Source organism: Zalophus californianus, chromosome 16 (assembly GCF_009762305.2).
Source record: "Zalophus californianus isolate mZalCal1 chromosome 16, mZalCal1.pri.v2, whole genome shotgun sequence".
Taxonomy (NCBI): domain Eukaryota; kingdom Metazoa; phylum Chordata; class Mammalia; order Carnivora; family Otariidae; genus Zalophus; species Zalophus californianus.
In genome coordinates, this window is record NC_045610.1 from 10,929,633 (window position 1) to 10,943,042 (window position 13,410).

Here is a 13,410-nt window from a genome sequence, read left to right on the forward strand (position 1 = left end):
CCATTTATTCAAAAGACTGTCCTTTCCGCCACTGAATGGTCTTGGCAGTCTTGCTGAAAATCATTTGACCATATATATAAGCAAGGGTTTATTTGGGGTCTCAGTTCTATCCACTGGTCTATACGTCTGTCTTTATGCCAGTATCACACGGTCACATAGATAGAGATGCGACTGATTACATTGTGTTTATTTGTATCCTGGAACTTTGCTGAATTTGTTTATTAGGTCTAACAGTTTCATCAATCTCAGGTTTTCTACTTTTAAGATCATATCATTAATGAAGGTAGATAATTTTATTTTATCATCTTTTTAAAGATCCTATTTATTTATTTGAGAGAGAGAATGAGATAGAGAGAGAGCATGAGAGGAGGGAGGGTCAGAGGGAGAAGCAGACTCCCTGCCGAGCAGGGAGCCCGATGCGGGACTCGATCCCGGGACTCCAGGATCATGACCTGAGCCGAAGGCAGTCGCTTAACCAACTGAGCCACCCAGGTGCCCCTGTTTGCTTGCTTTTAGAGTCAGTGTGTGAATACTGATATAGTGGGATTAAGTATCCTATTTGTTACTTTTCTACGTGCTTGCCCTTGTGCTTTCATTTTTCTCTTTCACTTTCTTTCTGCCTTCCCTGGTTTTAATGGAGCATTTTATGATTCAATTTTCTCTCCTCTGCTAGCATATCAATTATATTTTTTCTTAAAAGTTTTTAGTGGTTACCCTAGGGCTTGCAATATACACTTACAATGAATCTAGTTCCTCTTTTTTCTTTTTAGGGGGGGCGGGGGGGCAGAGGGAGAGGGAGAGACAAAACCTTAAGCAGGCTCCTCACCCGCACAGGGCTTGATCTCACAACCCCAAGATCATGACCTGAGCCGAAATCAAGAGTTGGACACTCAGCCAAATGAGCCACCCAGGTGCCCCTCTAATTCTTCTTTAAAATAACACTTCATGGGTAGTGCAAATGCCTTATAACAGAGTATTCCCAATACCTCCCTCCCAACCCTTGTAACGCTACTGTAACTCATTTTAGTTATCCATAAGATATAATAGCCAAATACATTGTTGTTATTATTATTTTCAACAACCTTTTTCTCCATTAGATCAATTAGGAATATGAAAAAAAAATTACCCTCATTTCTTTTCTAAGGCTGTTCTGCTCTTTATGTATATACAAGTTTTTGATGTGTATCATGTTTCTTCTCTCTTAAGAACCTCTAACATTTCTTGCGAGGCAGGTGTACTGACAAAAAATTTCCTCCATTTTTATTTGTCTGAGAAAGTCTTTATTTCCTTTTCACCTTGAAGGATGATTTCCCTAGATACAGATTTCTAGGTTGATGGTTTTTTACTTTCAATACCTTAAATATTCCACTCCATTCTCTTCTTGCTTGCATAGTTTCTGCAGACGAGTCTGATATAATTCTGCTTCCTCCATTATGGGTAGTGTTTCCCCCCTCTGGCTTCTTTTCAAGATTTTCTCTTCAATTTTCTGCAGCTTAAATATAATATACTTAGGTGTAGAGTTTTGGGTATTTATCTTACTTGGTATTCTTTAAGTTGGATCTGTGGTTTGGTGTTTGTCATTATTTTGGAAAATTCTCAGTCATTAACTTTGTCTTCTGTTCCTTTCTGTTTTTCTTCTGATACTCCCATTAACTGCATGTTACACCCTTTCTAACTGTCCCACGGTCCTTGGATTTTTTTCCCCATTCTTTTTCTCTTTGCATTTCATTTGCGAATTGCTGTACCTGAATATTTAAGCCCCCCCCCATTCATGTTTAGTCCTAATTCCCAAGGGTGATGGGATTAGGAAGTAGGGCCTTTGGGAAGAGAATGGATGGGATTAGAGTTCTAAAAGAGGCCCCAGAGGGATCCTTTGTCCCTTCCACCATGTGAGGACACAGTGAGAAGGCACTGGCTATGAACCAGGAAGAGAACCCTCAACAGGATGAGACCATGCTTGCATCTTGACCTTGGACTTCCCAGCCTCCAGGACTATGAGCAGTAAATTTCTGTTGCTTATAAGCTACTCAGTCTATGGGTATTTCACTATAGCCCCCTGAACAGACTAAGGCAGGAAGTTTTTATTGATATTTTTAAAAACTCATTGATTTTTTCCTTGGTCATGTCTAGTCTATTAAAAAGCCCACAAAAGGCTTTTTTTTGTTGTTGTTACACTGTTTCCTACTTCTAACTTTTCCTCTTGATACTTTCTTAGAATTTCTCTCTCTCTCTAGTTTACATTACCCATCTGTTCTTGCATGTTGTCCACTTTTTCCATTAGACCCTTAGCATATTAATCCTAGTTATTTAAAATTTCCAGTCTGATAATTTCCAAAACCTCTTCCATATCTGAGTCTGGTCTGATGCTTGCTTTGTCTCTTCAAACTCTGTTTTGCCTTTAAAAAGCGTGCCTTGCAATTACCTGTTGAAAGCAAGGCTTGATGAACTGGGTAAAAGGAACTGAGGTCAATAGGTTTCTGATGTGAGGATTTAGGTTTATCTGCCTGGGACATAAGCTACGTGTATTGCTTTTCTGACCGTAGCTGCCAGGGGCTACAATTTCCCCTGGTGTCCGTTGATTTTGTCTCTCCTTATTTGTCTTTGGGCTTTGCTAGAGCGTTAAGTAAGGTTTGAGACATGTCATTCTTTTGGTTGTCATCTCTTGGTATGATACAGGAGCTCTGCTGATGTGATGGTAAGGTGTGGGGGAGGGAAGTGTTCTACAGTTCAATGATAAGGTCTCAGTCTTTTATTTTATTTTTTTAAGATTTATTTATTTGAGAGAGAGAGAATGAGAGAGAGAGCTGAGAGGGAAGAGGGTCAGAGGGAGAAGCAGGCTCCCCGCTGAGCAGGGAGCCCGATGTGGGACTCGATCCCGGGACTCCAGGATCATGACCTGAGCTGAAGGCAGTCGCTTAACCAACTTGAGCCACCCAGCCGCCCAGGTCTCAGTCTTTTAAAGAGCCCGTGTCTCTGGGCTGTTCGCTTCATACTCTTACTGAATGAGTCTCTGTATCACCCATCCTCTAGGATGAGAGAAGGGTAGAGAGAGTGGAGATGGGTATTTCACTTCTTGTGGAAGGCTCCTGGCGGGGCTGGAGTCAGGTATTTCCCTCCCACCAGGTCAGGTTCTGATAAAACCCAAGGTAGTTGGCCTCTGGTAAAATAGTTTCCCTTGATGGTAGGCTTTGGCTAAATAGCACAGAATGCTCTGGGCTTATTCTTAAATGGTTCCATTTCCCTTACCTCCTATAGAAGCATGAAAGGATTTTTCTCTGATCTACACCCTGAGAACCTGATGGGGCCCTTGAAGATAAAACTCATGGGATTTTATGGGGCCCACCTAAGACGAAACTCCCTTGAAATTTTGGACCTGGTAAGCTTGTCTGCATTAAGCCTCCAGCAATTTGTCAATTACAGTTTGAGTTTTCCTATCTGTTACCGGCTCCTGCTGCCTCCGCTTGGGTAAGCTGTATCTGCCAGTCTCTTCAATTTACAGGGAAGAAGGATCCTCGTGACCTCAGTTCTCTGATGGAGCTAACAAGAGTGGCTGATACTCAGTTTGTTCAGGTGTTCTCCTTTTGTTATTGTGATATCTGTGTCCAAAGTTTCTGGTACAAGAGCTTCTAAATCCCTTGGAATTTCCCGAGTGATAGGGGTGAGAGGAGCATCTTTTGTTATTTATGATGAGTCCCTTTTAACCCTACCTGAGCTTATGCTAATAAATTTATTCTTGGTGGGCCCCTAGATAACTGCAGGATGGGGAATGGTCAACAGAAAGACCAACATATGACTAGAGGGTTAGGGCCTGCAGTCCCACCCCCCAACCTCCAGCAAGGGGAGTGGTTGGAGATGCATCCAATCACCAATGGCCAGTGATTTAATCAACCACACCTCTGTAATGGAACCATCATAAAAACCTCTAAGCAACAGGATTTGTAGAACTTCTGGATTGATGAACACATTGAGGTGCTGGGAGGGTGACATGCCCAGAAAGGGTATGGAAACCTCTGAGCACCATCACCTCTGTACTTTAATCCCCTATGCATCTCTTCCATTTAGCTGTTCCTGAGTTGTAGCCTTTATAATAAAACAGTAGCCATATGTAAAGCATTTTCCTGAGTCCTGTGAGCTGTTCTAGCAAATTATCAAATCCAAGAAGTGGGTCATGAAAACCCCCAATTGACAGCTGGTCAGTCAGAAAAAGTTTGGTTGGCCTGGACTTGCAGTTGGCTTCTGAAGTTGGGGTCAGTCTTGTGGGTCTGAGCCCCTAACTTATGGGGTGTGACATGGACTCTGGGTACTTAGTGTCAGAATTAAATGGAATCATCAGACCTCTAGTTGGTGTTGGGAGATTTGGAGAACTGGTTGTTGGGTGTAGAAAAACCACACACATTTGGTGTCACAGGTGACAGGGTAGAAATAAGTTCTAGAATTCTTTTTTTTTTTAAGATTTTATTTATCTATTTGAGAGAGCGAGAATGAGAGAGAGAGAGTGCACATGAGAGGGGGGAGGGTCAGAGGGAGAAGCAGGCTCCCCGCCGAGCAGGGAGCCCGATGTGGGGCTCGATCCCGGGACTCCAGGATCATGACCTGAGGCGAAGGCAGTCGCTTAACCAACTGAGCCACCCAGGCACCCAAGTTCTAGAATTCTTGACTGAGAATTCTTGATGACCTCTAACCTCCTGACATGTCACACTGGAAACACAGTCTTCTATTTTGTTTTTAAATTCTTCCATAATATTTTTAGATTCCGAGAGTACTTAAAATTTTTTTTCTTACCATGTGGCAACGGATTCCTAAGATATGATGACAAAAGCAGAAGCAACAAAAGAAAAAATAGATGAACTGGGCTTCATCAAAATTAGAAACTTTCTGGGTGCCTGGGTGGCTCAGCTGCCATGTAAAACTGTCGGCCTTCGGCTCAGGTCATGATCCCGGGGTCCTGGGATGGAGCCCCAGGGCTGGCTTCCCGCTCAGCGGGAAGTCTGCTTCTCCCTCTCCCTTTGCCTTTCCCTCTGCTTGTGCTCTCTTTCAAATAAATAAAACCTTTACCAAAAAAAAAAAAGAAATGGAAATTAACACCACATTGAGACACTTCATACCCACTCAGATGGTATAATAGTTAAAAAAACCCCAGCAAATCACAAGTGTACTAGATGTACAAAATGCCACTGAATTATACACTTTAACTGAGTAATTCTATGTTATGTGAATTTAAGCTCAAAAGTTTTCCTGCATGTTTTATTCGAGAGCGTCCTGTTATAGATCATGGTTGCAATATTTGGGGTTATCCTTTTCTTTTCCCTATGAAGTCTCAGTTTCTTTTCAGTTGCTTTCTTGTGTAACTGGTTTTCACAGCTGTCTGGTAATCCTAGGCTCCCTGTTCCCATTTCAGAGAAAAAGATGAAAAGCCAACGGGGACACTGGTCACGTGGTGGGCTTTGTGGAGGGAATCCCCAGTATTAGTACTTATTTTTAGTATTTTCTATTTGGGTTGGTCACACTCCCCATAAAGGCTTTAAAAATCTGCTGGGAGGGGGCAGCATTTGGGGAGCTGAGCGGCAGAAGAGAACACAGATTGGATTTTTTTTTTTTTAAGATTCTATTTATTCATGAGAGACAGAGAGAGAGAGAGGCAGAGGGAGAAGCAGGCCCCCGCGGAGCAGGGAGCCCGATGTGGGACTCGATCCCAGGACCCTGGGATCATGACCTGAGCCGAAGGCAGACGCTTAACCATCTGAGCCACCCAGGCGCCCACAGATTGGATTTTTAATATGCAAGTTGCCACAAAAATGTGTTCAAAGGCCCCAAACTAAAAGTTAACATTTCAATAGATTTTACAGCCTCAAATATTATTAGCACGCATTTTCAATTTTAAGGTGTTTATTTTACAGAACCTTATATGGCAATACCTGAGATAGGACTTCAACAGGCACTTAATACACACCTACTAATAAGAGTCTATACATTAACAGAGAAATACAAACAAAGCTGAATCAGCCATCAGTTTTAAAGGGCAGCAAACTTTCCTGCAAGAGGGAAGATACTCAACAGAAGAGTGCGGAACACTTCCAGCAGGGAAAATGAAATTTACAGATTTACAAGCCATGATAGAGTTAACGTCTGGGAGAAACTAAGAAGTCTACCTCCTTTCTTGATCTCCATGAGGATAGTGCAGATTCTCGGGATAACTAACAAGACATCACTGATATCTTTTCCACTCACAGCGGGGAGCGAGACCGCTCTCCGTGTGACAAGGTCACCTCCCACACTTCACAGATCAGTAATAATGATCCTGTCTAGTTTGTGGGCTGGTGACAATCCTTCTATTTGAGCCACGATCATTGAAAAACCCTGATTAAAATGCCTGCTAAAAGAATAGCAACAGCAACAGCTAGAGCTATTCCACGATAGAAAATCAACTGGCTCACTGTCAAAACATCCCCAATGGTGGACACGGCATACTGGTTGCTTTCTTCTAGTACCATTAGTTGGAGGGTCTGGCTCTCGGGTGTGATGGTATCAGGCAAAACCACTCCACCGGTTACTTCTTTCTCCAAGACAGGTTGATCTGATTGCAGAGAACAGTAGAGTATACACACTTATGCACAGGGTTCAACAGAGGGATATTATGGAAAGTTACATAAGAATACGTTGTAAACAATGACCAATTATTGACTGGTATATGTGAAATTACATTAAGAACATTTCACAGGAGAACCCAGAGTTGATCGCCCAATTATTAAGCAGAGGCAAGATTTATTATGCAAGAGAGCAGGATCTCATAAACTAAGTAACTCTGGCTACATTAAGTTTTGGCCTCATGAGGCAGATCAAGGGCCCTAGACCGTGTTGTCTGTTACCTGCTGGTGATGGTGTGGTCTCTTTGATCCCCTTCAGCCCAGCTCGGACCTGTGCCTGAGAATAAGTGTTACAGAAGTAAATGAAGTGTAAGTCAAGTTAGGCGTGTATTCTCTTGTTAAAATTTCACCTGAGCTACTGATGAAACCACTCCTAAAGCACTCTAACATCTATAGCACAGTCCTCTCTGGCCAATGACCATAGAACGTAACACTGGAAAAATCACTATTCTCCCCAGTGCTCAGCTCACAATAATAACGTAAAAAAACAAAAAACAAACAAACAAAAAAACTTGTGCCTATAGTTGCAGATTTAACATTATTTTTCTTACACTGTGCATTTCAGTGTTCCTAAGCACTGATATAAGGAATAAAGTCTAAAGACAAATGGTGTTATCATATAAAGAATGGTTTATGTATGGCCCAACTGAATGTCCTGTACAATTCACTCCCTCCATAGATCACACTAAGATAGGAAAGACATCATACAGCACAATTAGGAAAACCAAAGGTATGTGAGACCTGGAAGGGTGCGGGGGGGACAAAACTGAAGCAGGGACGCTTTGTGCACTGAACTCACCCCCCTCCCCATCAGTAACATGTCCCCTATGCCAACCTCCCATCCATCTCATCTCGACCAATAAACACAGCTCACAATTCACACAGAGAGATGCCCATACAGTCAGGATCCCGTTCCTCCACTCGTAGGTTATGGTTCTGCCCCCAAGCACTCCTCACTGATCATAGATACTTAGCAGACTGCTTTTTAGGAAAACATGGACCAAAAATGTTTCTAAAAAGAGGCCTAAAAACAGATAAATCAGTACAATTGTTAAGCCCTTGGGAGTAGACACTGAACTAACTGTACGAAGAAGAAAACGCGCTGAAACATGATGTCCTTCTGCCCCCTAACTCTCCTATTAGACGCTTTCCAGGAATCGAAGCGAGCCATGCTGCCAGTGGCATTCTTAGCATTTTGACCCTCGAAGATTCCTTCCAGCTACGGGGCCAAGAAAGAGCCACACTTCTAGAAGGACGCGCTGTTACCTGCTCCGCAACTCTCTTCCAGTTTGTCCTCCAGATGAGCACCAAATAGAAAAGGGCTTGAAAGAAAACACAGATGATCAATCCAGACCAGAGACCTAGGGATACAGGAATGAGAACCTTGGCTTAGATGTTTTCAAGTTATTTTCCCGTCATTGTTAACATTCTTCCAAAATTACTGTGTCTGCAGAGTTAAAATAACTGCCTTAGAAATTTACATAAGCATGGACCAGGATTAGACTCAAGCTTCCCACTGATCCATCAGTGGCAATCACTCTGCCAATAAGCAGTAAAAACACCACAGAACCGTTCGCTGCTTATACGTTGATTAAACGAGTATGTCCTGGCTTTGTTTGTGGCAGGTCTTGTTTTAAGGGCTGGAAACACAGAACTGGACAGGCTGCCAAGATCAGGGCCCTCCTGGAGCTTACACGCTATTGGGGGAGACAAGACAGCAAACATGCTAGCTGGAAGGGTGAGGAAGGCCACGGAAGACACCGAGCTGAGCGCCGTCACAGTGACCTACAGCCCCGAGTCCGCGAAGAGGGCAGGTAGCTCTCTCCCGTGGGGGAGGGGGGGCAGCTGTGACAGCTACAGGACAGGCCCTGCAGGCAGAGGGAGGAGCAGGCCCAGGCCCAGGAGAAACCAACTGCCGTGTGGAAAAGTTTACTGAGAATATGAATGGATCCATTAAAAAAAAAAAAAAAGATATAAACAATGCCTATCCACTTATGAGAAGGAACTATTTAAACTAAAATATCCATTATATGCCAAAGTGGATATAAAAATATCTACTCGTATATCAACAATTTCGCTACAAAGCAGGCTGCTTTGGTTAGAGATGGAATATGGCATAGATTGAGAATTAGTCCATTCATTCATTCATTACACATGCGGGGCCCCACACTGGCAAAGGCACACGGAGGCTGGTCCTCTGTGGACTCCTGGTAATGAAACAAAACCTGGAATTTAACCAAACCCCTGAGAATTCAACAAAACTTCTCTTTAGTTGAGAAGCAGGTGGACTGACATCCCTTTGAGGGAGTGATCCTATAGGAATCGTCCTGAGGAAAGACTCAGGGATGTTAGTAATTCGTACACCTAGGATGCACATCACAATCTTATTTATAAAGAGAAGCAGTTTATTTACTTACTTTTTTAATTTTTTAAAGATTTTATTTATTTATTAGAGAGAGAGAGAGAGGGAACACAAGCAGGGGGAGCTGGAGAGGGAGAAGCAGGCTTCCCACCCAGCAGGGAGCCTCATGTGGCAGGAGAGCCTGCTTCTCCCTCTCTCTCTCTGCAGCTCCCTCTGCTGTTCCCCTGCTTGTGTTCTCTCTCTCTCTGTCAAACAAATAAATAAAATCTTAAAAAATAAATAAATAAAGAGAAGCAATTTAAATGTCCACTATCAGGGAAGCACTAAAGAAATGATACAAGGAAATATTATAGAGGTACTAAAAACCATGTCTTTGGGGCGCCTGGGTGGCTCAGTCGGTTAAGCGACTGCCTTCGGCTCAGGTCATGATCCTGGAGTACCGGGATCGAGACCCACATCGGGCTCCCTGCTCAGCGGGGAGTCTGCTTCTCCCTCTGGCCCTCCCCCCTCTCATGTGCTCTCTCTCTCTCTCTCACTCTCGCTCTCAAATAAATAAATAAAATCTTTAAAAAAAAATAATAAAAACCATGTCTTTAACATGGGATAGGAGGAAATTACATATTCAGTGTAACCCTACATCTGTGAATGACAGAAAAAATACTGGAATAAAATACACTGAATGCCTCTGCTGTTATAGCTCAGCAGTATAATTAAAGGTAATTTAATTTTCCGTATATTTTAAGCATTTTCCAAAATTTCCATACTGTTAAAGTAAAATTTTAATAATTTAAAAGTACTTTTTAACAAATCTGAGCACCTACTAAGTACAACGGTAAAAAGCCCCTTAGTGAACAAAGAGAGGGAGATCTGCTTATTCTAAAGAAGCATTAGATTCTAATAAGAGAGAGGTTTTTGCATTTTGTTTTTTTAAGTAAAGTTGAATTGTAAAACGCTAGCAGCTTATTAAGAACAGGGGCTCTTGCTATTTAAGTAAACGGTACTTCCCCCGTGTTTAGGGCCAGTGTTTGGTAGCAGCACCGTGAGACAGTAATAAATATTCGGCAGTTGTGTGTCCCAAAGAGAGAATGATGAAGCCCAGCTCGACGTTAATCAGCTACCGCAAAGGCCCCCCCCACCGGCTGTACCAGTCATTAAAAAGAGAGATGACACTGAAGACAGTTATTCATTAAGCCACCAAGTAACATTTCCAAAAAAGTCAAGAGAAGACACTAAGCACCTGTTTGTGAGGTGCGGGATCTTAGGACAGCTGCAAGATTAAAATGTCGTAGAGAACTGGGGCAGATTCAAAATTTTTACATGGAAAAAATGTACTGATTGGATACAGAACTAAAGAACCTATTTGAATACACACTACAGCATTTCGTCAGTCCTCTAATTAGGCTACTTTTTTCACTAAAAAGAAAAAAAAATTCACTGTTACTTAAGTCTACAGAAAATACAGATGTGGATATATATGCAGAACACATGTATAACAACTTATCCCCAAAACACATGATAGATTATTCTGCACAATTTTGTACATTTGTACATTTAGGATCTTGATGATGGATAATTTTCTAAAAAAAAAAAAAGTGGTGACTTGCCAAAGTGACCCCCCCCAAAGAAAAAGGTCTAAACAGACTGATTTTTCAGAGATAAAATTGAGAAAGCTGTAAAAAGGATAAACCCCTCCAAAACATGAGGTCACAACAGTTTCACAGAATTCCACCAAACCTTTTTAAAGCAAATCGTTCCTATACTATGTAAATTGTTCCAGGGCATACAGAAAGGAAAGAAATTTAGTTCCTTTTATGAAAGGAGTATAACATTAATTAATATCAAAACCTAAGAAAGATTATACAAAAAATAAAACTACAGACCCATCTTACTTACATCATTGCAAAAAAAATCCTTAAATAAGATATTAATAGAATCTGGCAGCTCAATAAAAGAACAGCACGTAATAACCAGGATTGTTCAATATGAGGAAACCAATTAATATCATTTATCATCATAATATATTTAAGGAGAAAAGCCATAGGATCATTTCCACAGACACTAAAAAGTTATTTATTTATTTATTTTTATTTATTTATTTTTCTTTTTTTGGGGGGGGGGTTTTTTTTTTTTTTTTAAAGATTTTATTTATTTATTTGAGAGAGGGAGAGAATGAGAGATAGAAAGCACGAGAGGGAAGAGCGTCGGAGGGAGAAGCAGACTCCCCGCTGAGCAGGGAGCCCGATGCGGGACTCGATCCCGGGACTCCAGGATCATGACCTGAGCCGAAGGCAGTCGCTTAACCAACTGAGCCACCCAGGCGCCCTATTTATTTATTTTTCAAAAGATTTTATTTATTTATTTGACAGACAGAGACAGCGAGAGCAGGAACACAAGCAGGGGGAGTGGGAGAGGGAGAAGCAGGCTTCCCGCTGAGCAGGGAGCCCGATGTGGGGCTCGATCCCAGAACCCTGGGATCGTGACCTGACCCGAAGGCAGACGCTTAGCGACTGAGCCACCCAGGCACCCCCCTAAAAAGTTATTTTTTTAAACAAAAGTAAAAATAAAGTAGACAAATACAAAAATAATGTTAAAATCCTATTGTAGAAGTTCTTGCCAGAACAATAAGGCAAGAAAAGAAATAAAAGGCATAAAAATTGGAAAGGAAGAAGTAAAATTATTCTTATTTACCTATGATATGTAATTCTTTTTGACAAAATACCCAACCATTCTGGTTGGAAATATTCAATAAAATAGACTGAATGGATACTTCTTTAACATGATTTAAAAAGCAAGTACACATCCGCTTACTTATGTGTGTTTGCATGTGTGTGTGTTAGCCCCAAATCCTGCATGATATTTATCATAGAAACACTGGAAGCATTATCTAAAAAATCCTGAACGAGACAAGCATTTCCACAAATACTACAACAATTTATTATATTACTAGAGACATTAAGAAAAAGAAAGAAAGAAGTAAGTGGTATCAAATCTGGTAAAGACAATATAAAATTATTTGTAGATGATATGACTGTATACCCGGAAAAGCCATGACATTCAACAGAAAACTACTGCAGTTAAGAGGAATTCCAAAGTAACAAGATAGAAAATTCACATATAGTAACTAACAGACCTCCTACACATAAAAAACAACCACTCAGATTACATATTGGAAGGGGAAAACCTCATTTACAATGGCAACTAAAGGATAAAACGTCCCAGGCTAAAATTAACAAGAAATGTGTAAAAGCTTTTGAGGAAAAGGATTTTAAAAAATGCCTGAACAGAAGCTAACATTTCCAAAATGAACATAAACAACTGAGTGTCAGAGATGTACCCACTTCATGAAAACACAAACGGCCTCCAGGTCTGGGACTAACTGGCAGCTGGATTTCAGAGTTGGCTCTGTCATCTTTTGACATGAATGGATTTATTCCCTACAGACAGAAATCGCCAGGTACTATTTTGAGATTAAACCCAGGAGAGAGGGGCGCCTGGGTGGCTCAGTCGTTAAGTGTCTGCCTTCGGGTCAGGTCATGATCCCAGGGTTCTGGGATTGAGCCCCGCATCAGCCTCCCTGCTCCGCGGAAAGCCTGTTTCTCCCTCTCCAGCTCCCCCTGCTTGTGTTCCCTCTCTCACTGTCTCTCTCTGTCAAATAAATAAATAAATAAATAAATCTTTAAAAATAAATAAATAAACAAAAAGTAAACCCAGGAGAGAAGAATTTCCCTGAGAAAGAAAGATGTCTGAGAAACAGAAGCGGCCTCAAGTACCTCTTCCTTTGCTTGCTCTGCAGGAAAACACATGCTGAGTGGTAATAGCTTCATGAGAGTAATAAATATCTGAGTTAGGCACGTAGTTTACCGGAGATAACAAACGCTAAGATAAATGCCATACCCATTATACATTCTCAACTCTTCCTCTCTGAAGTAGGGATAAATCCCTCGCAGATATGAGAGGTTACGGAGGCAGAGCTGGTAAGACTTGGCAGCATCACTGGGGCAGAGTTCTTGAGCCTGGAAGACTAGATCAGAAAGGGGGCCGGGAGTCAGAGATGTTGGCAGGACCACCGTGAACACGTGGGGCAGCTGCAATACACAGAGCAGGACCTCAGGCATGAAGTCAGGCCCAGAGATGGAGATCCAGCAGCCACAGGCACCAAAGACTGAGGTGAGGCCCTGAGGCTTCTGAGGAAGAGAATGCAGAACAAGAAAAGCAAAAGGATCATCTCCTGGGCCTTGGTGAAGGCCTACCTTCAAAGAGCATAAAGTAGAAAAATTGCCAAAGAACGTAAGAGGAATAAATAGTAAGAGCAGGTACCATGAGCTCACAAAAGATCGGGATCTGGTTTATCTTTATATTCCCAGATTCTAACATACCGCAGGGCCCGAGCTATACAGACAAAGC

The 13,410-nt window shown here is 41.8% G+C and overlaps 1 protein-coding gene across 1 annotated transcript in view; it reads right to left on the bottom strand.

Moving 5' to 3' along the window:
- Positions 1 to 5,707: 5,707 nt before the first annotated feature.
- LOC113939124 (multidrug and toxin extrusion protein 2-like) overlaps positions 5,708 to 13,410 on the bottom strand; it is a 61,799-nt gene continuing 54,096 nt past the window's right edge. Inside the window, exons 15-17 of the mRNA XM_027624695.1 lie at positions 7,911 to 8,005; positions 6,867 to 6,921; positions 5,708 to 6,574 (exon numbers count right to left, since the gene is read on the bottom strand). Coding sequence (XP_027480496.1) covers positions 6,345 to 6,574; positions 6,867 to 6,921; positions 7,911 to 8,005 — 380 coding nt within the window. The 3' untranslated portion in view covers positions 5,708 to 6,344. The remainder of the gene's footprint in view (positions 6,575 to 6,866; positions 6,922 to 7,910; positions 8,006 to 13,410) is intronic.